This window comes from Lepidothrix coronata, unplaced genomic scaffold, assembly GCF_001604755.1.
Source record: "Lepidothrix coronata isolate B3197 unplaced genomic scaffold, Lepidothrix_coronata-1.0 Scaffold232, whole genome shotgun sequence".
In the NCBI taxonomy this organism is placed as follows: domain Eukaryota; kingdom Metazoa; phylum Chordata; class Aves; order Passeriformes; family Pipridae; genus Lepidothrix; species Lepidothrix coronata.
In genome coordinates, this window is record NW_016690412.1 from 723,773 (window position 1) to 746,741 (window position 22,969).

At 40.3% G+C, this 22,969-nt stretch overlaps 1 protein-coding gene across 9 annotated transcripts in view; it reads left to right on the forward strand.

Annotated features, from left to right (window-relative positions):
• The window catches only part of FAM110B (family with sequence similarity 110 member B), a 114,243-nt gene extending 107,596 nt beyond the window's left edge, over nucleotides 1-6,647 (forward strand). For all 9 annotated transcript variants that reach the window (XM_017834304.1, XM_017834302.1, XM_017834310.1 and 6 more), the window contains one exon: nucleotides 2,924-6,647. In XM_017834304.1, the coding sequence (XP_017689793.1) occupies nucleotides 3,226-4,338 (1,113 nt within the window). In that variant the 5' untranslated portion in view covers nucleotides 2,924-3,225 and the 3' untranslated portion in view covers nucleotides 4,339-6,647. The remainder of the gene's footprint in view (nucleotides 1-2,923) is intronic.
• Nucleotides 6,648-22,969: the final 16,322 nt, after the last annotated feature.

Here is a 22,969-nt window from a genome sequence, read left to right on the forward strand (position 1 = left end):
TTATCGTTACCAATGAAATTAATAAGTAGCAAGCCTCTCTAATGTCACTGTGGTGTTTCAGGTACCCATGGACAGCAAAGAGGCTGGTAGGAGTTGAACTGACTTTCCTAGCTAGCAGCAGAATCATGCTGCAGTCAGCACAGGCAGGAGAAGTTTTTTCATTAGCAATTTGCATTCATCCACCTCTCTTTCATCCTGCTTCCTTTTCTAACTGTACCTGATTAATAATCTTTATCTCTCTGAGATTAGAGTACTGAATAAACTTTCTGGTGACATTCAAATACAGCACTTCAGTGAAATGGATCAATTTAAACAATACACAAAAAGTTAATCCCTTTTCATAGCTGCATGTTCTTTCATTTATACCACCAGCCCCACAGGTACAAAGCTTCCATGTCTGGCCATGTAACCCCAGGCTCCCTGTGCTGGCTCAGGTGGACATTTCTGTCCTGGCTCCTCAAAAGGTCTTTGCTTTTCTTTCTAGACATTCCTGGAGCACATTGCCAGTTGCAGCCTATTTCCATTGACTTCGGGGCACTTGACCCCATACGTGCTTGCAAAGAAGCACACTTGTTCTCTTGGATGAACATGCATGCACAGTGGGGTTTGTTTTTCTTCTTTTTTTTCCTTTTAAGTGTGGTGTTGAAGCCAACATGGATGCTTAGCCTTCTAAGCAATGCTTGCTGGAATTAAACAGGGCTATCGAGAGCGAGGAAATTGTTAAATGCTGGGAAAAGACTTCCAAAAGCAGCTCCAGGCCCGGTGCCTTGGTTTCACCCAGCTACGATCCGATCCGTAGTGGTGTGTGGAGCTGCTCGCCAGGAGGATAATGGAGTTGGCAGCTGTCCTCTGGGGCAGGACCTTGGTGGCCCTTAATGACAGTCATCAGGAAAGTGGTCTCACTTATTCAAGTTGTATTAACTCAGTTGAGTGACAGTGTTTAGTACAGAGAATTGGGTTGTTTATGGGGTTTTCTTCCTCCCTGCTCTCATGTAGATTTGATTTCTGCACACAAGTGTAGAAATACTAAATATACACACCAATAGAGTATTTATATAGGCACTTAGCCATCAAGCTCTGAGCTGGTGACGTGGAAAGATTTGATTTGTGTGTACAGAAGAGAAATGTGTGTGTGCAGATGCATGTTGGAATTGCCTTGAGCGGATTTGGAAATTTCATACCTAATTTCAAAACAGTACTAATAAATATGTTGATTCAAATGAGGAAAGGAAGCTTTTTCTCTTTCAGAAAGACTTAGTTAAAATTCAGGAAGTCAAACTGCCGAGGAGTTAGCACTAGGATTTATAAAAACGACATTGAAAGGGAAGCTTAATTAACATTTCACTACCCTTTCAATTGCACTGAATCCGTGTCTGGTTTATCACCCACCTAAATGTGTTAGTTTGTATTTGAAGAATGTTTGTGACAGTGAGCCTTCAGGAGAAAGCTCAGCTTTTTCCTATAATCTCATTATAGCATTTGTGTATTCTGTTTGCTTGCTTTGACCTTGGATGATACAGAGAGAATATTCAATGTATATATCATAGATTTCTGGGCATCAGTACTTGTTTTCTTTTAACTGTTAATGTAGCTTTAGCTGGAATTTAAATTTTTTGGTGTTTTTTTTTTCTTTTGGTCAAAACAATGTACACACTATATTAGTAAGTTGGGTATTGATGGATGAGCACACACAGGATGGCAGGGCACATGAAAGCAAGTCATCCCAGGTAAGGATGCTGCTCTGCATTCCTTAGGATAGAGTAAAGAAGTAGCAGCTGCTTTTCTTTCTCTCCCTGAAGAACATAGTGATAATAGAAATGGGATATTAAAAAGGGCAACATAGATTAGTGGGGCAATAATAAAACAAATGAGACCCATTAGCGAAATCACTGCTTGAAAAGTAGATTCTGTGATAAGTGCCCTTCAGTGCCTTGTGGAGGGAAAATTGTTTCAGCACTTGTAATGTCATCCATGGTGTTGGATTTTAGACTGTTGTGACAATCTAAGTGATAGAATCTTAAAATAATTTAGATGAAGGTAATCTTCATTTGTACTTACTGCTTGGTAGAAAACTTGAATGATTAAATCTAAATGTTGAAGACAAGTTCTTTTTTTTCGAATGCAGACAGAGTGTTTTTGCACGTTCCCAGAATCTTTCATCAAAAAACAAAGCAGTTTTGTGTTGTTCTGTTAAGCCTGTAAGGTGATCATGAGAACTTGAAAAGCCTTATTTTGTTGCTGGAGCACCGGTGCTATGGGGACTGATGTTCAAACAGACTTTGAACTGGCGTTGGTGGCTGTAGGAGCATGTCCTGGTTTTTAGTTGTTGATTTTATATTAGATTAATGATGAAAGGTGTGCATTGCACTTAAAACGTTACGTGTCTCTGTTTGCTCTCTGCATTTTAGACCAGACAGTTTTCTGAAGCATTTAATGAATAGGGAAAATACAATTCATTTCTGAGATTTATAGGGTATGTTGTCTGTAAGGAGAAAAATGTTTGGGTTTTAGAGATAAAATAGGCTCACAAACCAACTTATCAAAGCCGAATATATTAGTTTGAAAGTGCTCTTTCACAGATCGTCAGGAGATAAATGGGTCTAAGTCTCCGAATTGTCACATTTTTCTTCCCTTTCTCCCTCTAGAAATGTATGGCTGTATTGTGGTAGGGTCTAATTTTTAATATTTTTTTTTATTATTTTACAATGTAATTTTGTTAAATCAGAGTGTAAACATGAAGCAATACATGTCTTGTAAGATGCTCAGGGGAGCAGGGCATGGGCAGCCTGAGCACTGTGCCTCCGCTGTGCGCCAGCAGCACATCCCATCCAGCGGTGGAAGAGGAGGGCCGGGAGGCGGCTGTTGCTATCGTTCTGATGTCAGGCACTCTCACTAACGTGTGGTTGGTTATTCTGCATTTCAGATCGCTGCCGGTAGCGGAGCGCAAAGGGAACGGCGAGACTCCCACATCTTTCAGCGAGAAGAAAGGAGTCAGCGGAGCAGACTAATACGGACTTGTGTCGGGTGCCCTTGCCCTACAAAGGCTGCCTTTAAAAGAGAAACGCAGTGTTATTTAATGAGCTGTGAGATGAGGCACTGCTGCTAACGCTCAGATCCCAGGATTCATCGGCTATTCATTGTGCTTAATGTACATGTTTCTGCACCGTGCATTTAGGAGATCCCAGAGAAGAATCCAAAACGGCTGCGGGGGAAAGACCACCAAACATGCCTACAGAAACATTACCGACAGGTAGCATGGTGAAGCCGGTCAGCCCTGCCGTGACTTTCACATCCGCCGTTCCTCTCCGCATCCTGAACAAAGGACCTGACTATTTTCGCAGGCAGGCGGAGCCTAATCCAAAAAGACTGAGCGCAGTGGAGAGGCTAGAAGCCGACAAGGCAAAATATGTCAAGAGCCAGGAGGTCATCAATGCCAAGCAGGAGCCTGTGAAGCCGGCGGTGCTGGCGAAGCCACCGGTCTGTCCTGCGGCCAAGAGAGCACTGGGAAGCCCCACCTTGAAAGTCTTCAGCAACAACGCAAAGACTGAGAGTGGCGTCCAGAGGGAAAATCTGAAACTTGAGATTTTGAAGAACATCATCAACAGCTCTGAAGGCTCCAGCTCAGGTTCAGGGCATAAGCACGGTCCCCGAAATTGGCCACCCCACAGAGCTGATTCTACAGAGCTGAACCGACACTCATTTGCCGAATCTTTGAAGGTTTACCCCACGCAGGGTCGTAGCAGCCCACAGGAGAGCAGCTCCAACGTCAGCAGAAGGCTCCTAGATCAATCGGCAGAGACTTTCTTGCATGTCTCTCACAGCTCTTCGGATATTAGGAAAGTAACTAGCGCAAAGCCCTTAAAAGCAATACCCTGCAGTAGTTCCGCCCCACCTCTGCCTCCAAAGCCCAAAATCGCTGCCATTGCCACCCTGAAATCCCCAGAGATTGAGGCAGTCGAGTCTGGATGCGGAGTTAGTAGAAGACCCTCCCTACAGCGATCAAAATCAGACTTAAGTGACCGATACTTTCGCGTCGACGCAGATGTGGAACGATTCTTTAACTACTGCGGACTGGATCCTGAAGAGCTTGAAAACCTCGGGATGGAAAACTTTGCAAGGGCTAACTCTGATATTATATCCCTCAACTTTCGCAGTGCAAGCATGATTAGCTCAGATTGTGAACAGTCTCAGGACAGCAACAGTGACCTTAGAAATGATGACAGTGCCAATGACCGTGTGCCATATGGCATTTCAGCCATTGAAAGGAATGCCAGAATCATCAAGTGGTTATATAGCATCAAGCAAGCTAGAGAGTCACAGAAAGTGTCCCATGTGTGAGAGAGAAATCCACCATAGAAAAAACAAGGACTGTATCTTTGTCTGTGAATATTCAGTTTGTGAAGGGTTGTGAAGTCTACTTGAAGTCTTGTACCCTTCTCAAATCTCTTTGTGTTGCTTGTTGTGCAATGTTTCCAAGTTGCATGCCTGTCAACATGTGAGCTGACCTGGCTTCCACTTGAACAATAACTAACTACAAAGCCTGGCTGAGCATACACATTAACTGCCAAAAGTTTAAGACAAGAATCTGATTAGGGCTTCAGTATAATCAAAGTGTTTACATGGAAAGGTTATATGACTTCTTTGGTATTTATGTGGTTCCTTGTGGATTTTATATATGTCACTTGCTGTCTTAATACGGATATTGTCAACTGATGTTACTAGTTTCTAAGTTGAAACAGAATCCCTTTGAGGGGGGAAGAAAAGCAAAATTGGCCAGAAAAAAGAGGTTTAGGCATATGACGATAGGCACAGCAGCCTTATCTCTTGTAGAAAGTGCATTATTGGCACATGAAAGCTGTTTCTAAAAGGCAAAGAATGCTATGTTCTTAAATTATGTATCATTGTTAAACTATATATCCCTACTTGTAGTAAAGCACTATTCTGTAAAGGTTTCTTTTTTCTAGATAAGCTCCCTCCGTTTTACAGCAGAAATAGTCTAGTGAATCTTCTTGACCTCTCATAAACTAAATGAGTCTTGCATTTGGGTTGGTGGAAGCATTTTTAATGATTTTGTATTATCCCTGTTGGAAAAGCTTAAAGAAGGTCAGAGTGAACAGACGGCGCAGGTGTGGGATTTTGTGGGTTTAATTTTTACTCAAAGATTCCTGGTCTTAAACTTTTGACAGGAATAATTAGATCCTATAGCTGATATTGAATGCCTTTATTAGTCAAAACACATCATGACTACAAACTCCATGCTGTCTTTTAATTTTTTTTGTAGACCTATTTGAACAGTTAATGAACAAAAATGGAAACACACAGCCATATCAATATAACGCCTCCTATTCAGAAGTAAATACACTCAGTAGCTGAACTATATCTGAAAAAATGTGATTATGTTGTCTTACATATGTTATATCTAAGGCTGTGAGGGTTTGTTACAGCTCTAGGAAAGTGTAGAAACATGACAGTATGTAGCTTTTTCTTTTTTTTTTTTTTTTTACCTCTTTAACATGGTTAGTGCTGCAGATCAACCTGTTACAAATCTTTTGACAATCTGTGTCTTCCCAGTGGTTTAATGAACTGTCATTTCAACTGACAGTGGTGGTGTGGTAGTCGAGAAGTTGAAAGTACAGTGGTCGCTTCATTATTATTGTATACATGCTTTGAAGTAAATTGCAGCACTACCTTATACTACATCAGCTAATAGGAAACTTTTTTATTGTGTAAATGCTGTAAGACTTTGTATATACTTTAGTTACGAAATCTTTAAAAGGAAGAGTGTTATGCTAATAAATAGCTCCTGGTGCAGGTATGGTAGGTTTTTTGTTCTTTTTTTGACCCCTTCCATTCTTAAAACTATATCAGGAACTCAATTGCAGTGTCTTTTAGTGCTGTAGAAGGTCTTGGTTAAATAATAGTTCCAGTAAAAGGTTTCTTTTACTAAAGTGCTTTTCAGAATATAATTTTTTATAAAATAACTATAGCAGCATGATCTGTCTGAAGAACTAGAAGAGGTTTTCAAGACTCCTAAAATAGCTTGCTTCTTCCTTACCTAGCAATGTTACTGTTCCCATTTATAGCATCTGTTCATAATGAATCACTGCAGTCTTCTGAATTATTCTTCAGTAGTGCTTATTTATATATTTGAATATTAAAGATATTTTACAAAGTCGGGTTCTATCTTTTCTCTAAGAAGCCTGTAGCCCAACTTCTTACAGCTACAGTTAATGCAGGCAAGACTGGAAGTGGAGCCATGTAGTCGTTTGTTGCCTATGGAATTATCCCACATCCAGTTTTAAATAAGTGTTCTCCAAAGGATTGTTCATGAAGGGGGGAAGCACACATTCAGTTTCAGGAGGCTATTCTATGATTTTTACAGTTGACTTCACAACCTAAGACTTACAACATTCCTAGCTTGGACAAAAAAAATGAGGAGCTCTGTATTTCAGCTACAGGCACATTTGTGACATTTCAAGCTCCATGGGTTTCAGTTGGCATTGACATCACACTGGTTTTTCAAGCATATTTTTCCAATAGTAAGTTCTACTCAGTTCAGTGACTATTTTGCCAAGGAAAATAATGCTTAAGGGATTAAAGCCAAGTGTAATGCAGCTGTACAACAATGAAATAAAGAAGTTAAAACCAAAATAAAAAATGCACTCACATTGTCCTCTCTCAAGTGTTTTAAGAATGATGAGAAACACGCTATCTCAAGTGTTATCAGCCAAAAACAGAAATAAAGAAGCCTTTATAACTAGAAAATGGATTAGAGCATATCCTACTATTCTGAAGTGGTTTCCCAAGGTTTGTTGGGAAGCCATAGGCTCTTGAAAAATCAAATTAATTTCCTTTTAATCCACAAAGGGTTTAGGCTTGTGAGCTGTCTGTAAGAGAGCATTTCCTCACCTGAGATCTTAGGCAGCACCTTTGAAACAGCACAGGCTCTGCCTCTGCTATCGCTGCTTTTTACAATGTTCACACAAATAAGACTTCGGAGAACCTACAGACTTTACAGGACCTTCACAGTCAACTGAACTTGCAAGTCCGGTGAGAGTGCAATAATAGAAATAATAGGATTGCAAAATGTTCACAAGGCTTTGAACAAGGAGGTAAAAATTGCCTTTATTTGTCACTTTGTTACCATTTATGCAGACAGGATTGATTTATTTACGTTCTCGCTATTGCCTGTACATTTGTGTAAAACCCAAATCATTGGTGTCTGATCTGTTTTTGTATTCAAATGGGAATAACTATTTTGCCTTTGCAGACAGGTAATCCTGTCATGTCGAGAGAGTCCGTTATTTGTATCTGCCTTAGGAGATTCCCAAGTGCTAATGTTGTATTCATGGAGAGTTGTAACCAACTCAAATGCTTCATCAGGGATCTGTTCTGGTCATGTTCCTGCTGTGTCCAGCAGGCATTTACTCAGGTACAAAGTGCACAGCAGGTGTTCACAGCTACGCAACAGCTTTTGTTGCAGCTCTGGAGGGGGATTCAAGTCTGTGGTGTCCTGTGAAAGCCAGTACTGAGCCTGGTGCTGGCAGTCCTGGCTATAGCAGTGAAGAAAAATGCACTATGTCTTCAGTGATTAATATGAATTCCCACTCACGCACACAAAAGAAACCACCACAGAGGTTTATGGTGGTTCTGTTACTTTGACTTGCCAGGGAGGGGAAGGGATTGTAAAATGATGTGGCCAAGTACACTTTGAAAGCTACATACAGCTTTGCACAGAGATAAACCATTTGTCTGAGTGAAAGAGATGGGCATCAAAGTAAAACTGGTCTTTTAATCACTTCATATTGTATAGTAACAATGTCATGAAAGATGAGAGATAGAGGATCTGTGCCACAAATTTACATTCAGCAAATTCAAGTACTGAAATTGTCTCTTTTTTCTGAATACTGTTTCTGCAAGGGAGTGCGTTCTGCTGTGAGCGTATGCACCATCTGAGTGACCGAGGGCTTTTGAAGGGTAAACACAAAATGATGATGCTTTTGGCAGTAATTCAAAAATCAAAAGGCACACTCAGACAACAGAGCCAATCAGTATTGCTGACTTACCTCTTTTTGCAGCAGCTTATCCATCCGTGGAGGCCATACGCACTTGATTCCAGTCATTCAATGTAAAACAAAGTGCTTAATGGGGCTCTGCAGTACAGAGCTGAATAATTCCAGTCTGTAGGAGAATAGGAAGGGAACTAAACCTTAAAAAGTCTTTCTGATATCTTTTGATTATGGGATGATAATATTTAGTATGTTGTATTCAGAGCTCACTTGTTCATAACAAACTTTATTAAGCGGAGTAGTCTAACAAATCTGGGAGGTTCCATTTTTCCAAGGCTATAAAACTCATGTTCTGTGTGATTAATGGTGTCACACTAGTAGCTGAGCACATTAGGCTTAGAATATAAGAGCATCTGGAGCTTTGTTCCTATGAACAGTAAGGGTCCATTGCCTATTTTGGCAATGAATATAAATGTGCTATACAGAAGAATAAATTGGTCAAGGTGTTTTGTCCTGAATTATAATATAACTCTATATCAAAATCCTTGTTAGCAAGGCTTAAACAGTTACTGATATTCTGAATTCAGGCATTCTGAATTCTGACATTCCTTGCTGTCAGCAGAAAGACACCAATAATCTGCCCTTTGAAATATGTCACCCATAGCTTAATGGAAAGGCCATTAAAATTGTCTGTTCAGTGTAAGGACTTTTATCTCCTGATGATGGCATCTGTTAAGTGAACCTCTAAATAAGCACATTTCAGTCAGAAGTATTAACCCCTAAATGCCTTTTATTTTTCTCCCTGAAAGCCCAAATGGTGATCAATAGCTGCAGCCTACCATTTGTTACACTTACTACATTACTGTTAAATACTCAGATGTTCTCCCCTGGGCTGCAGTGCAATCTAAAGTGGAGACACCTACACTGCACCATCTGTCTTCCCCTGGTAGGTATGAACAGCCTTCAAGTATATTTTACATTTGATCACGTAAGAATTTGGTTGTGGCTGCCCATCAAAACTGAGTAATAATTAGTGACTTTAAAAAAAAAAAAAAAAAGAAAACCAGTCATTTAGAGAACAAAAAACTAGTCTCTTAAATGTCATTCTTCTAAATTTAAAGTAATTTTCATGATGATCTTATGACAAGAGTATTAGAGTGCTGGTATCTGTGCTATTATTTCTTGCTTTTGGCACAGCAAGTCGTCTCCACCTTCTTGGTGTCTTGCCTTTTCTGAGTTTTCCCAGCTTCCTTCTTCCTTTCTGCATGTTCCTTCCCTTGTGGTGTCTGGCTTTTTCATCATATTTTCTTTGAAGCTTATGACCAAGGTCGTTATGTTCTCCTCACTTAACCTCCTCCCAAAGCAACTTTCCCCCAACTTGTTCTGTCTTTTATAATCACCACATTCATGACAGCCTGTTACCAAGAGAGTAAGTCTGTGGCTACAGTTGAGCTACCATATCCTGAACAGATAGTAATCTTGTTAATGGCTTATTTTTCAAGTTTGCAGGGTGTCATGCTATTTGCAGGCAAGATGAAACAGATAGAGGTTGTTCTTCAGGCAGATGTAGCGACTGAAAACACTTGTGAAGAACAGGGTGTCAAGCATATCTTGAAATGTCAATGTCTTGGTCCAAAGTTGTCTGTATTTTTTGCTCTACCATATCTCTTGCTATTTTTTTGGCTCCATGTAAAATGCTGTCTTGAGGACTGCAGCGTGCAAAGGTCGTATAATTTCCACTGAACAGAACGGTACAGGCCCACTATCCAAGAAATATTTATTGATTTCCCTTCTGCTGTTTTTTAACAGGGTACCTGTGTGTCTTGCACCTGTGACATCCAGACTACTTGCACTGCATGCACAGTTCCCAGGCAGTCAGTCAAAAGCAAATGCCTAAAAAGACTCATAAAAAAAGAGTACAGTGGAAAATGCAGGAGAGGCAAAGCCTGTCCTCACCTGCTATTGTAAGCAGGTGCTGCTTACAGCAGCTGCTATTCAGCTGTGGTAAGAGAAGGTTTAGAAGCTGAAGTCCCCAGACTGCCATCTCATGCAGCCCTGGGGCTGAAGGTCCAACAGTTCAACCCTGTGTATGAGAAGAGGATATCCATGTATCTAGGCATCTGGGAGACAGGATAAATCACTATATGGAAGAAGGCAGCACTTGCTGAAGCATGCTACTGTTTCAGTAAATACCTGCTACTCGTGTCTTAAAACATGAAAACAAGGAAAGAAAACAGGGTTGAAATTTGAAGAACAGCTGTGTATGCAAATATTTTCAGATGAGATGCGGAGGTGGGCAGATAGTTTTGCTCTTTAAGAAAGGAAGCTTTCAAAAAATCTTTTAATAAATGACCTGCTTTTCAAGTATATTAATCTTTTATGAAGTCTGTCTTGCTCTTTTGAACTGTAAAAGCTTTGCTACTCTGAGCACACAGCATTTAGAAATGTACAGGCAGTGATTTGGAGTGACTTAAATACTAGGATAGGATGGTGTTCTGCTGAATATAAACTTAATTTTACTAAAATTTTGTGCAATGGTGTTTTTTCCTGTATTTTAAATTGATTGTGAGGGGCAATAGAAAATTAACATAGTCTTATTTATTAATTTTGGCCTACAAATAAGACGGGGAAGTACGGGTTAACGTGTCTGCATGAAAACTGTAGTATTAGGTTTTGGCAAAGGCTTGATTTTCTTCATCCCTGTTTTGCTTACCTCAGAGCATATCAGCTTACACGTATCTGGCACAGAACTCACTCATCCCATCTGAAAATGCCTTCTACAAGCTTATGGTTTTGTGTCCATCTGGTGAATTTTCTACAGGAAAGATATTGAGGTACTGGAGCATGTCCAGAGAAGGGCAATGAATCTGGTAAAGGATCTGGCAATGAATCTGGTAAAGGAGCACAAGTCTGATGAGGAGCAGCTGAGGGAGCTGGGACTGCTTAGCCTGGAGAAAAGGAGGCTTAGGTGATACCTGATGATTCTCTACAATCACCTGAAAGGATGTTGTAGCAAGGTGGGGGTCAGTCTCTTCTCCCAGGTAGAAAGTGACAGGACAAGGGGAAACAGCCTCAAGTTGTGCCAGGAAAGGTTTAGACTGGATAGTAGGAAAATCTTCACCAAAAAAGGTTGTGAAGCATTGGAACAGGCTGCTGAGGGATTTGGCTGTCACCATCCCTGGAGATGTTTAAAAGATTTGTAGATGTGGCACTCAGGAACATGGTTTGTGTTCAAATTTGGAGAATTTGGCAGTGAAATTACAGGCTTGGAGTTTTTTTCATCCCAAATTCTGTACAGTCAAACAGAGCCAAAGAAGCTAATGAAATGTGTCTATGTGTGCATATATGACTGTATAAACGCAAATAGAATAGGGCCGGTAGCAGTAGGACAAGGCATAATGTTTTTAATCTAAAAGAAGGTAGAGTCAGATTAGATATTTGGAAGAAATGTTTTACAGTGAGGATGGTGAGGCACTGGCACATTGCCCAGAGGTGGTAGAGGCCCCATCCCTGGAAACATCCAAGGTCAGGTTGGATGATGCTCTGAGCAACCTCACTGAGTTGAAGATGTCCCTGCTCGTTGCAGGAGGATTGAACTGGATGACCTTCAAAGGCCTCTTCTAACCACACCAATTATGATTCTAGGTTTTCCCCACAGTGATGTAAGGAAATATTAAAACGTGCCTGGATGCTTTCATCTGGGAAGACCATGAAAAAACTCCAGTAATCTGCCCAGATTCTTGGATACCCAAATTCTGGGCCCATTGACATCAATGGGAATTTAACTAGATCTTTAGTGGGACAGGCAGCATTTCACTCACTGTGAGAACTTAATAGTTTGGGCCTATGGGTTTTTGGGAATGGCTTTTTTCTCTGTATTGTAAATATCACGCACTAGTTTTCTACCACTTCCTCACCTATTATTCTGTCTACTCAAGCAGTACAAGGGGGAAAATCTCTCTAGATACTGCAAGTAGGAGCCACAGGAGCAGTGAAACTTTGCACAGATGAGGCAAAGAGGAGGTTTGGTGAAGAACAAACCACTGTTACTGATGCGAGGAGGTCAGAACCTTAGTACATGGTGTGTCTCTATACATAGTTAACACATTATCATTTGTTTTCTGAATTTTTACTGAACAGCTAATGACCAGATTATGGAAAACCTGGGAACTGATGAGCCATCAGGAATATTTATATCAGGCATCAGGGATGCCCCTTTCGCTCATCTCTAACCACCAATGAGGTGTTTCAGGAGCAGTGTATGACTAGTGCTATTTTAAAACAAATTTGCCTTACCTCAAACCACATTTAAGTAATAAACGGCGAAGTTGTCAGCTTGATATCAAAATATCTTTATGGAAGGTTTTTAATTGAAAAAAGAATTCCGAAAAGGTTGGGAAAAAACCCGCCCCCTGGAAGGCAACGCTGAAAAGGGGGCACTGCTCCTGTGGCTGTCCTACTTCCAGCTCTGCTACGGAAGAGGGAGCAAGCGGAGCTTTTCAGGGCCCTGTTCTGGCAATTCCCCCACCATGTGCAGGACATTCCTCTGCTGTCAGGGCTCAGAAACATGTATGGTTTAATACCCAAAGGCAGCTGTGGTGTGGGATTGAGGATTTTTCTGATGGGCTCATTCCTACACGAGTACCAGACAGAACTGATGCTCAGGGTCACACTGGGTTTTCAGCAGGCTGCTGAGTGAACAGATGTGTAACACCATGAAATTGTGGAATGCATTGAAAACGTGTGGAAGGGGGTTTCCTGACCACGTTCCACTGAGCAAAAAAGGGTATTTCACATGGTTGAAGAAATCATGGCAGAGGACTCAGATTCAGTAGATACTGGGCAAAAGTCAGCAGTCTGATGGGCTTACTGAAGGACAGAGCCAATGTGACTTAAGGAGCAATGAAGTCCTGCAGCTGCATTAGCCCGATCTGGGATGCAGCACAACATGCCAGGCGTGGGGAGGGCTGGGTGCACTGGAAGGATGGATTAGCTCTACAAAGCCATGCCACTTGCCAGGTTTAGGCAATTAATTATATTTTAATACAATCATTTTAAGAATAATGCATAGCCTCATAATAATGCACAGTAAATCTAATCCATTGGCTTTATGTGTTTGTGAATGGTGGTGATTTGTTTTCTTTTTTTCAGTATTAACTTAGAGAAGTAGTTCAACATGAGTACCTGGCAGCTATTGACACCCAGCACCTTTTTTTCACTTGCCAGATGAGAGCCGGTCATGTAGGTAATAATATGAGGTTGTTAGTAGGTTGTGTATAGCTGAGTTATGAAGAAGATTCAGAAAAATATTATTAAAAATAAAACATACAGAAGCTTTTCCTGCTTTGATGCTGACTATTGCACACGTGTCTTTCCCAACAGCTACAAGTAAGTTGTTAGGCTCCAAAAATATTTTTAGACTTGATGTTTTTAAAACCATTAAACAACAAAGCAGAAGACAGAGCATGAATTTTTAGAGCAACCTTAATGTTAGTGTATCCTGATCATGTCCTGGTTTGTGGCGAGGGACAGTGAGGGGAGAGAGGGCTGTTTTAGCACATGGACAGCAGGGAGAATAGAAGGGGGAGCAGATATGTGACCTGAAAACACCGTTACCTGTGACAGTCTGACCATGAGGCCTTCCTCAGGAACAGTCTGCAGGAGCAGAGCTTTTTGCCGTGTTTATATGCCAAGCATTTCAGAGCAGGGATGTGGAACAGTTTCACCACCCAGTGTTCCCGAAGCACCTGACTGACCATGGCTGCTGGTGCTGGCTTTTTTAGTTTTTATTACTGCTCTCACGATACATCCCTACAGACTCATTTGTAATGCTTCTCTCATTCCCCTAAGTGGGGAATGCCAAGATAAGAATACTGGAGGTCTTTGTACTCTCAGCATTGAAACACAGCAGGGATGAGAGTGATACGAAAGGTCCAGGAGTCCAGGAAATTTTCCTCAGAAACTACTGATGTGCAGTAGTCTAGGTGGGAACTGCATCCTTTAAAGGTTTTGGAAAGGAATTACGCATGTCTTTGAACAAGACGCTAATCCCAGGCTCCCTCAGAGCTGGAAACAAATTACCACTGCTTTCAGTCCTGCCCTGCACACAACCTCAAAGGTTTTTGCTGCTGCACATAAGCAGCATTTCTACAGTGATTTAGTAGGTATGGAGGGAAATAGCACATTCAGGAGCTTGCTGTCCCCACCATGCTGCAGGAAGATACACTTCTGTAGAGCAATGCTTCGTGCTCCATGTCTCCCCTGTATTTCACCACTGCTATTTCTTTCCCAGATCCCTGTTTCTACATCAGCTACTCAGAAGCTGAACATCCTTTCTCCTCGATTTCATCATTCTGATGTTGAGTGGTGAAACTAGAAGCAAGAGTTGCAGCTGTTTGGCTCATCCTTGAAATTTTTCTGACAACAACCTGGGTCTCCAATTTATTTAAGACCAGCCATATGAAACTGTTTTATGAAGCATATCACTAAAATTTTAGTTTTCCTGTTGCTTTTTTTACTTTAAGCTGAGGTCATTTATCTTCCTTGCTTGATATTTTCAGTCTTTCAGCTTCCTTAGGTTGAAGCATTTATTTCTTTAGGCAACTGTTTCTATATACTTTGAGAGACAGTATATTTTTTAACACTGTGGTACATGTAACTCTGCTAAATTATTGTATGCATGTAGTTAGTCCATTGGATAAATATGCATTTGTGACCAGGATGAAGGAACAGTAAGTGCATGGAAAATTTTAAAAATAAACTTCTGAGAAGCAGTTTGGAGCAGTTCCAGTCTATCTGAACACTACAGATGTAATGCAGGCTGCCTGCATTTGCAATGCACAGTAAAAATTATCAGAAGATTCTGATTAGTAAATGGAATGTGTAATGTGTTCCCGACAGACTGTTTTCCCATAAGAAATAACTCATTTCGAGCCCTGCTTATTTTTCAAAAGTGCATAATAGAACTGACATTGAGAAAATTTTCTGTGGAACAGGGGAAATAAAAAAGCCAGCTTCAAGTTAGAGGAACCTCAAATCAAATAATTCAGTTGAAACAGTTCTGCATTATTTCTAGCAAAGAATTTGATTGACAAGTCATAAAAGAGCAGTAAATCTCTGCTTCCAGGGATTTGTGGTCTTTAAGGGGCCCAGGGTGGAAGGGCCCTGCCGCCACCTGCAGCCCACCCCACTGCTGTCCCAGCCCACCGCTCAGAGGCAGCTGCTCACAGGCAGAGCTAGTCCCATGTTTAACGTAAGTAGGTCTATTGTGCAAGTTGTTACTCTAAGATGGCTGCTGCTTTACCAAATTCTCTTTGCCCTGCTTCCCAAAGACATGTCTCCTTCAGAAAACAGAGCAACTGCAGTCGTTGTGTGGTTGTCTCCTCTGGTGTTGCAGTGTGTGATTGCATCCCATTATCTTCAGGAATATGTTTTTTGCTCCATCTAGGCAGCCCCTGCACCACCATGAATTACTTTGCACACTGTGCAGGTATTTTGACAATACAATATCACAATTGGTTATGGACAGTGAAGCAACTGGTATCCCCCGATGTACCAGCTCACATCTGGCATGAAGTGACTCATGGCTAAACTGGGTGGATCTTTGAAGCCTGGAGAATTCGCAGACATCAAAATCAACATGTCCCATGCTCAAGTCACCTTGGTGGGAAATGCTGTGCTCTGAGGCCCTGAAGACTGCACCACAAATATTGGTGTTTTCTACTCTTTGTGAGCTTTCAAAATTCTCTGGAAATTGAATTTTGAGATCTCAAGCTTTTTTGGAGAGGACTTTTTCCTGAGATAGGGTTGCTTTTGTCAGCACAGCTGCCAGCTGTTGTTTCTGGCTAGTCTGTAAGATGAAGCAGGCATTTATAGCAGCTACAACCCCTCCTTTTTGCAATTCATTTCAAGAAAAATCTGAAAAACAGAGATGTGTTCTCTGTAGCAAAATGTAGGAATAGAAACTCCTTTTCTTTGGCTGTCCAGGAGTGCTCATACTACAGAAGAAGGGTCCATGCTCATACCAAATATTCCAAAATATGTACATTTGTCACTGAAAACTTTAAATAAATGCGAGGCCACTGATTTTTCTTTATACAGATTAGGTTTCAGAGTGCAAAACAGCTGCATGTTGGCAACCACTGAGGAGTGGAATTGGATTGACTGCCTTCTCAAACAAAGTGCCACCTCAAAATGTGAACATGAGCATCAAAATGCTGCATTTCAGCTTGGCAGTCAGCCCTGGTCAGAATTTGAACTTCTTTGGGATCCTTGGATACTGAGTGAAATGTCCCTGACAATTCAGTATGTGCACAGAGATAACATATCAGTGTATCAAAATGCAGCAGGCTTTATGCTGAGGACGCAACATTTTTCTGACCTCTTCTGCTTAGTAAGCATACTGTAACCTTGCTATAAATAGGGTTATTGTCTTTCCTTTGCTTTTAGAAACTTTATCCATTATCTCTTTCACTTAATCTGTTTTCTTTCAATGTATTAAAAATGCATCATATACCATTTCATTAGTAGTTAAATTTCTGGGCTGGTTGCAATGATTCTTTGCCTGTACTCTGCAATTTCACTCTGATTTTTAGTCCTTCCTAGTGATAAACTATAAAAAACACCAAATAACTATTGCTGAGAATGTCACACTGATGTAACTGCAACCCTCTGTAGCTGAAAAATATCAGTGACATTCCTCTGTTCATCTAATCCTCTACTTGAAGACATCATCAGATCGAAGCCAGCCACTCTGCCAGTGTATGCTGGGTTTTCATTTCCAAAAGAAATACCACAACTTGCAGAGCAGAAAATCCCCTGTATCCTTCTATAAAATTGTGCAGAATTAGACACGCTTATGGCTGTGAAAGGAGGGAAAAACAGATAAAATTTTGACCTCCTGTAGAAATAGAACTCCTTTCTGTTACTGAGGTGCTGATTTCACCCAAGAATTACAATTACTACTTTGTTTAAAAAGTAGCTGGTCTCCTTAAACAGCATTTTTGAGAAATGCATCACTATCACCCCAGGTACAGATTTGAGCTAATGTAAAGTGATACACCACTGTGTAATGCAATCTCTAGAAATTAATTCCTCCTGAGTGAGTTTTGTTATGTTTGATTTGGGTTTTTTTCCTTTTAAATACACTCATCATTTTTTAGGCCAGATGAGATCACTGTAATTGTTTTGCCTGACTTTCTTCGTAGCACCAATTATATCCAGGTATGAATTAATTCCCCTTTGAATTACACTGTATTTCAGTTGAGAAATCCTATTTTGATTTGAACAGAGGTAGAGAACCCACAACAGCATTTACTAAATCATTTCAGAGGTTAATAACACCCTGCTTAGATAAACTGGAATCTCCTTTGCAGTCTGAATTTGTCCAGCTTCAAACAGCAGCTTTGAGGTTCTGCTGTACATTTTCTTGCCAGGCTGAAGAGCCCACTACCACAGTTTTGCTGTGCTATGCCCTGCACAAGTGCAGAGACTGTGAGTGTCTGCCCTTAACCTTTCCTTGGGCAAACTAAACAGCTCTCAGATGAACAGTAGTTCATCCTCCCTGCTCCAAGGTGTCCTAGCAGAAGTGACCAGCATAGCCAAGATAAGAAGGTCTGTTATCCCTGTGTGCACCATCAGTGTAGTGCTGATGATATTCTCTTGTCTTTGTGCAGTCTTTGCACATATTGGAGCAATGGTTGAGCTTCACAGGCCATGTCTGCAATAACTTATCCCTGCCAGCCCAACCAGAGCCTTCTTGCCCTTCCTGCCATACACGAGGCAGAAAGTCACCAGATCTTTTAGCACAACACCAGATGCCGTTTCTCCCTAACCCACTTCAGTCACAATGATCCATGTTAAAAAAACAACCCACAAAACAACAGGAAAAAAAACAACTCATTGTTTGAAGTGTTAAGGCTAACCCAGATTCTGGTGACAGAAATGGGGTTGGGAAGTGGTGGTGGCATAAGCAGCTACCATGGGTCGCCTATAGTTAGGACATGGTGTTTGAGCTCAGAGAAAACTTGTCTTTGCTATCTCCAAACCTGTGAAGTGAGCACATTTCCACTGAACAGTCCTTATTAGGAACACCTTTCTCTGGAATATTTACGCTTAACATAGTACCCAACTGTGCACTATCCCTTAAATACACGTGGCCTTGTATTAGTTGACAGTTAACCTCAACAGACCTCTTTCTGATCGTGAACCTTTCTGCAGCATTTGTCAGGCTCTTTGCTTGCTGTGGTGTCACCAAAATAATTTTTCTCCGTCTTCAGATGTTCTTAATTCTTTTATCTGTTCAAAAAGCTGATGGTTCTTCTCAGTTCTTAAGCATTTGCAATTCTTAAGATCGATGATCTATTACTAATAATGTTTTATAATTTTCTCTTTCAGTGAGTTATTTTTGTAAGTCCTTGACAAACTTTAGTGAGGGACCCTACTGGTACACTTGTGGGAACAGCCACATCTGTAACCCTCAATATTGTCTTCAGAGGTCACTTAAAGACAGCTACAGTGTTCATCAGTCTCCATTCACCACCTGGAGTAGTTACTTTCTTCTCATAACTCCTTTTTCTCTTCAGTTCACTCAAAAATGGAGCCCCAGTGTCATGGTGTCCAGAGCACAAGCTTTCGAAAGAGCTTAGGTCCCCTCTAGAAACTGATTCTTATAACAGGCACCATGAAGTGTCACCACAGTGAAAAGGTTAGCACAGTTGTGTCTGCATTATCCTTTTGCCATCACACTTTAAACTTCCTCTGAGGTTCCTCAGAAGTACTTTAACTGAAAAAAAAAAAAAAACCCACGTTATTTTCAGCATAAGAGAGACAAAACAAAGTGCTATATTTGTATAAGTGTCCAGTTACTGTGGATGGGGCTCTCATTCATCTCTCAGACAGCCTGACCTCTGCATGTCAGCTGATTCCTGCTGAACTCTATACGACTTGAAAGGGTGACATTAATTTTTTTGTCTCTTACCTGCCTAGTCTGTATAACAGTCAACGATTGTTGGCTTTGCAAAAGTGATTCTTGCTCTCTTAACCTGCAAACTTGCTCTCCAGAGTTCTTTGCTGTAACCTCACCCCAGCCTGCTAAATTCTGAGTCTACTCAGGCTTTCTTAACCACACACAGCACAAAATTGATATTACCATTGTCCGCTTAAATCGACAAGACAGTTGGGACTGTCTTACAACTGTTAAGCCAAAACATAAATATTTCTGGAAACCTTAAAAATGTGAGTTTAGAGTGGGAAATTACTTGAAAATTCACCTGTCACAGGTGCTACTGCAGTTTCAGCATCATATAAACATAAATTAGCCTTTCTTTAACTTAGTGAGCTTCCTAATGAAACATCTTGGGACTCCTTCTGTTTTTAAATTTACTACACTTTAATTCAGTAATTGGTTTATGACTGTAATTACTAGTCTTTCAGACAACACTTATTAAAAACAAATTAGGTTGCTCCAAATTCTGGTGATTTTATGATCATATAGATCAATATAAATCATAGTTAATTAAACTCTTTATCACTTAGGTTTTCCATACAAGTGTATTTATTTCCATACAGTGTATTTACAGCATAGCAATAGAAGGCAATATTCCTACCTTTCCACACCAATTTAGTCATATTAAAACAAAAATGTGTTTATAATAACAGAGGCTGAAAAACAGAATTTACTGAAGTAATCTGCTGCACAGTAACAATGACATGATGGTGTAAGTTGACATGTCCATCTACAGAGGGGAAAAAAATCGTGACATATGAGCATAATCGAAAAATTCTATTAAAAATTAGGCAAAATAAAGCAAGCCAAGTTAAAACTGTATTTGAATATAGATTTCCTTTGCAAGTCTTATCAGTTGTTACAGGGTATAATTCTGGCTGCACTATAAAGAAAAAAAACCAAAAAACAACAGACACCTTAGCTAGTTAAGAGTCTAAATATTCCTTAAGATGTCCAAGCCAATATGTGCAAATAAATATAGTCTGGACTTGTTTTCTTTATTACAAGATCCACTCTGTAGTAAATTTCTCTTTAATGGTCACTAACCCTCCAATTAAAGATTTTTGTGTTAAAACAGGGTAGAATTTACCAACCTGCAATGCCTTAAAATTTGTCAGTGACTCTCTAAATCACCCTCTGTTGCACTTGCTATAGGGAGCTTATTCTACAAAGCAATACTGTGCCTGTTTCTAAGGGGTAGTAAATATAATGTAATGCAGATTGTGAGGTGCCTTCCACTCATCCCAAGAAACATATTGGTTCTTCTAAAGTCAGGGAAGTTCTGTTACTGACTTCAGTGGAGCTTGGATGTCTCTGTCAACTTTAAGTTTTCAATGATTTTACAGCCAGTGCCTTACTTTTTGTTGCTAATATTGTTGATTTTTATACCAGGCTGTGTAACTTGTGTCCCTGCCCTAGATTCTCACTTGTCATTAGACTCTACCCTTTGTGGTCCACATTCACATCTTCATTAATTTTAAAAATATGTCTGTTTGGAGTAATATAGTCAACAGAGGTGCAGGGAAAACTCTGCTTATGTTATTTTATAACGTTATAACACTTTCACATTATTTTTACGTTTTTTATCTTCTCCCTAGCGTATAGGTGCTAGATAAGGAAGTACAACTGGAGAAAAGAAAACTTTAAGGTGCACTATCCCCACATGATGTTTGACTAGATACTAAAATGTTGATGTTGATCTGAGGAAAGTTATTACCTATCTCTACAAAACTGGTCTCTTTCTGTATAGCCAGACTAACATGGCTATAACAATGCTTTGATTATTATGCATGTAATACTAGACACTATGCATGAGGAAGATGACCCATCTCATCTTCTGCTAATTTTTATCAGCTTCCAGATCCTTTGTTTTCACAGGTACAGACTGTTGCAGGAGTCTCTGAGCGGTACAGTTAAAAAATATGCTGTTTCTCCTCAGGAGTCCTGTCCTGAACGAGGATCTTTCAGTGATAACTCCACTGAAACTTCCAGGCTAAGATTGAACAGTTGCAAAGTCTGATCTTCAAAAAGGTATAATTTAAAATACAGGTGGCTTTTAATGCTTATGGAAAGAGAACATCATCCTTCAACTCCTGCCACCCAAGTAATTTGCTGCATTGACCTTCTCCATCATATTTGTTATGGCTTGAGGAACGCACTAGTTTAAAATTATGAACTTGAATTTAATGTATTTCAAAGGTGTTTGGAATAGTTTTCAGTCCCAAGCATGATCCTGATTTCTTGAGAAAGAGATATTTAGGTTTGTGGAAGAATTTAGTGACTCAGTGCTGCGGTGAATTTTTTTGCTTGGGTTGGTTTTTTGGTTGTTGGGGTTTTTTTTCCAGTTGTCATAAGATGTGTACTTTGTATGTTGCCCTTTTCCTGGCTGATAACAAACAGCATCAATTGATTACAGGGATCATTTATCTTTTTAAAATACTTAATTTCAGAGTTATTAATGTGTTCCTTTACAGTCCTCTAGGGCTTAGGTGCTCCAGTTAAGTATAATTGCAAGAACTACACATACACTCTTAAGCATATATCTGTTCTGTTTAACAGATCACAGAGTTGTGTCTGTCTGAGAACACTAGAAAGCGGTAGGAGCTGCTCCCACCTTTTGCTCCATAATGAAGGCCATGTTAAATGAGAGGTAGCTGGCTGTGCTTTGGAGGCTCAGCCAGGACACCATGAAGGGACTGGCAGGTGAGATCATCTGCAGCCCAGTGCTGGCTGCCCAGTGTCTCCAGGGCCCTGAATAGATACTCACTTCAGCTGAACAGACTAACATTATTAATAATTTATTAAACCTAGCTGCTGTGGAGATGAGTATTTTCAGGCTGCTGGGTTTAAGTAATCATCCAATGTACCAACATTACCTGATATAATCACTATGGGGTTCCTACAGTCAATGCTTTATGTAATACATCTCTGGGAATCTCTGTCCTGTTAGTTTAATTGACTTACTGAAGAAGAAACAGAAAACATGAGCTGATAACATGCTTACATCTCACATTGGAGGTGCTCTAGGCCAGTCAGGATTCAAGCATCTCACAAAAGCAATATTTTCTCATGTGGATCCCTGTTCCCAAACACTCTGCAACCTATCTCTCGGTGTGGTATATTGATAATTTAAGTATATTTATTAAGATATTAGGAGCCATGCTTTCTTAATATTCATGAACTCAATCCCTTTTTTCCTGCCTTGAGAAACAGATTAAGTAAAACAGCAAGGTGGATGTTGCAGTCAGTTTGAAAAGGAAAAGGATTTGTGAAATACTTCGTTTTAAATGTTATTTTAGCAGGTGGGAGCAGCATACCTGTACTGGCCGAAAAAAGAAGCAGAGAAAGATCATTAAAGAGGAAAAAAAAGTCCTCCCTCAAATGTTACCAAAATGTCAGATCACATACAAAGTCTTTCAAAGAGGAAGATATGTTCTTTCCTGACGCACGAGTTTCATAATATTGTGACATTTACATTCTAATGATAACTAAACTTTGATCTTTGGGAAATTTTAGAGCAAAGAGCCTGATTTGCTGTGATTTTGCCACCTCCCTGAGGGAACTAGATGCAGCCTGCAAACCTCACAGGAGTTACACAAACAGAAAATAAGAAAGTAAAATATTGGGAAAGATGGCTATTTGGATTATGTGTGCACAGAGAAGTCATGAGGATTAACCAGGTTGAACACTGGGTTTGGTTAAGGATAGCTACACAAAACCCATGCAAACACTCCCAATGCACTTAGGAGGACAGGGAGCTAAAGACATAAACCTGAGCCTATCTATCCTTTACTGACAGTGGGTCTTGAAAAGCTGGGAGGTAATGGGCTAAAGGGATTGCAGAGCTTCAGCTTTACTCCTAATCTATGTCACAGAATTAACACTAACATAGGAAGGAAATCCTGTGAAAACCCTCCTTAGGAGGGAGTGAATGACATCATTCTGCACACAGTTT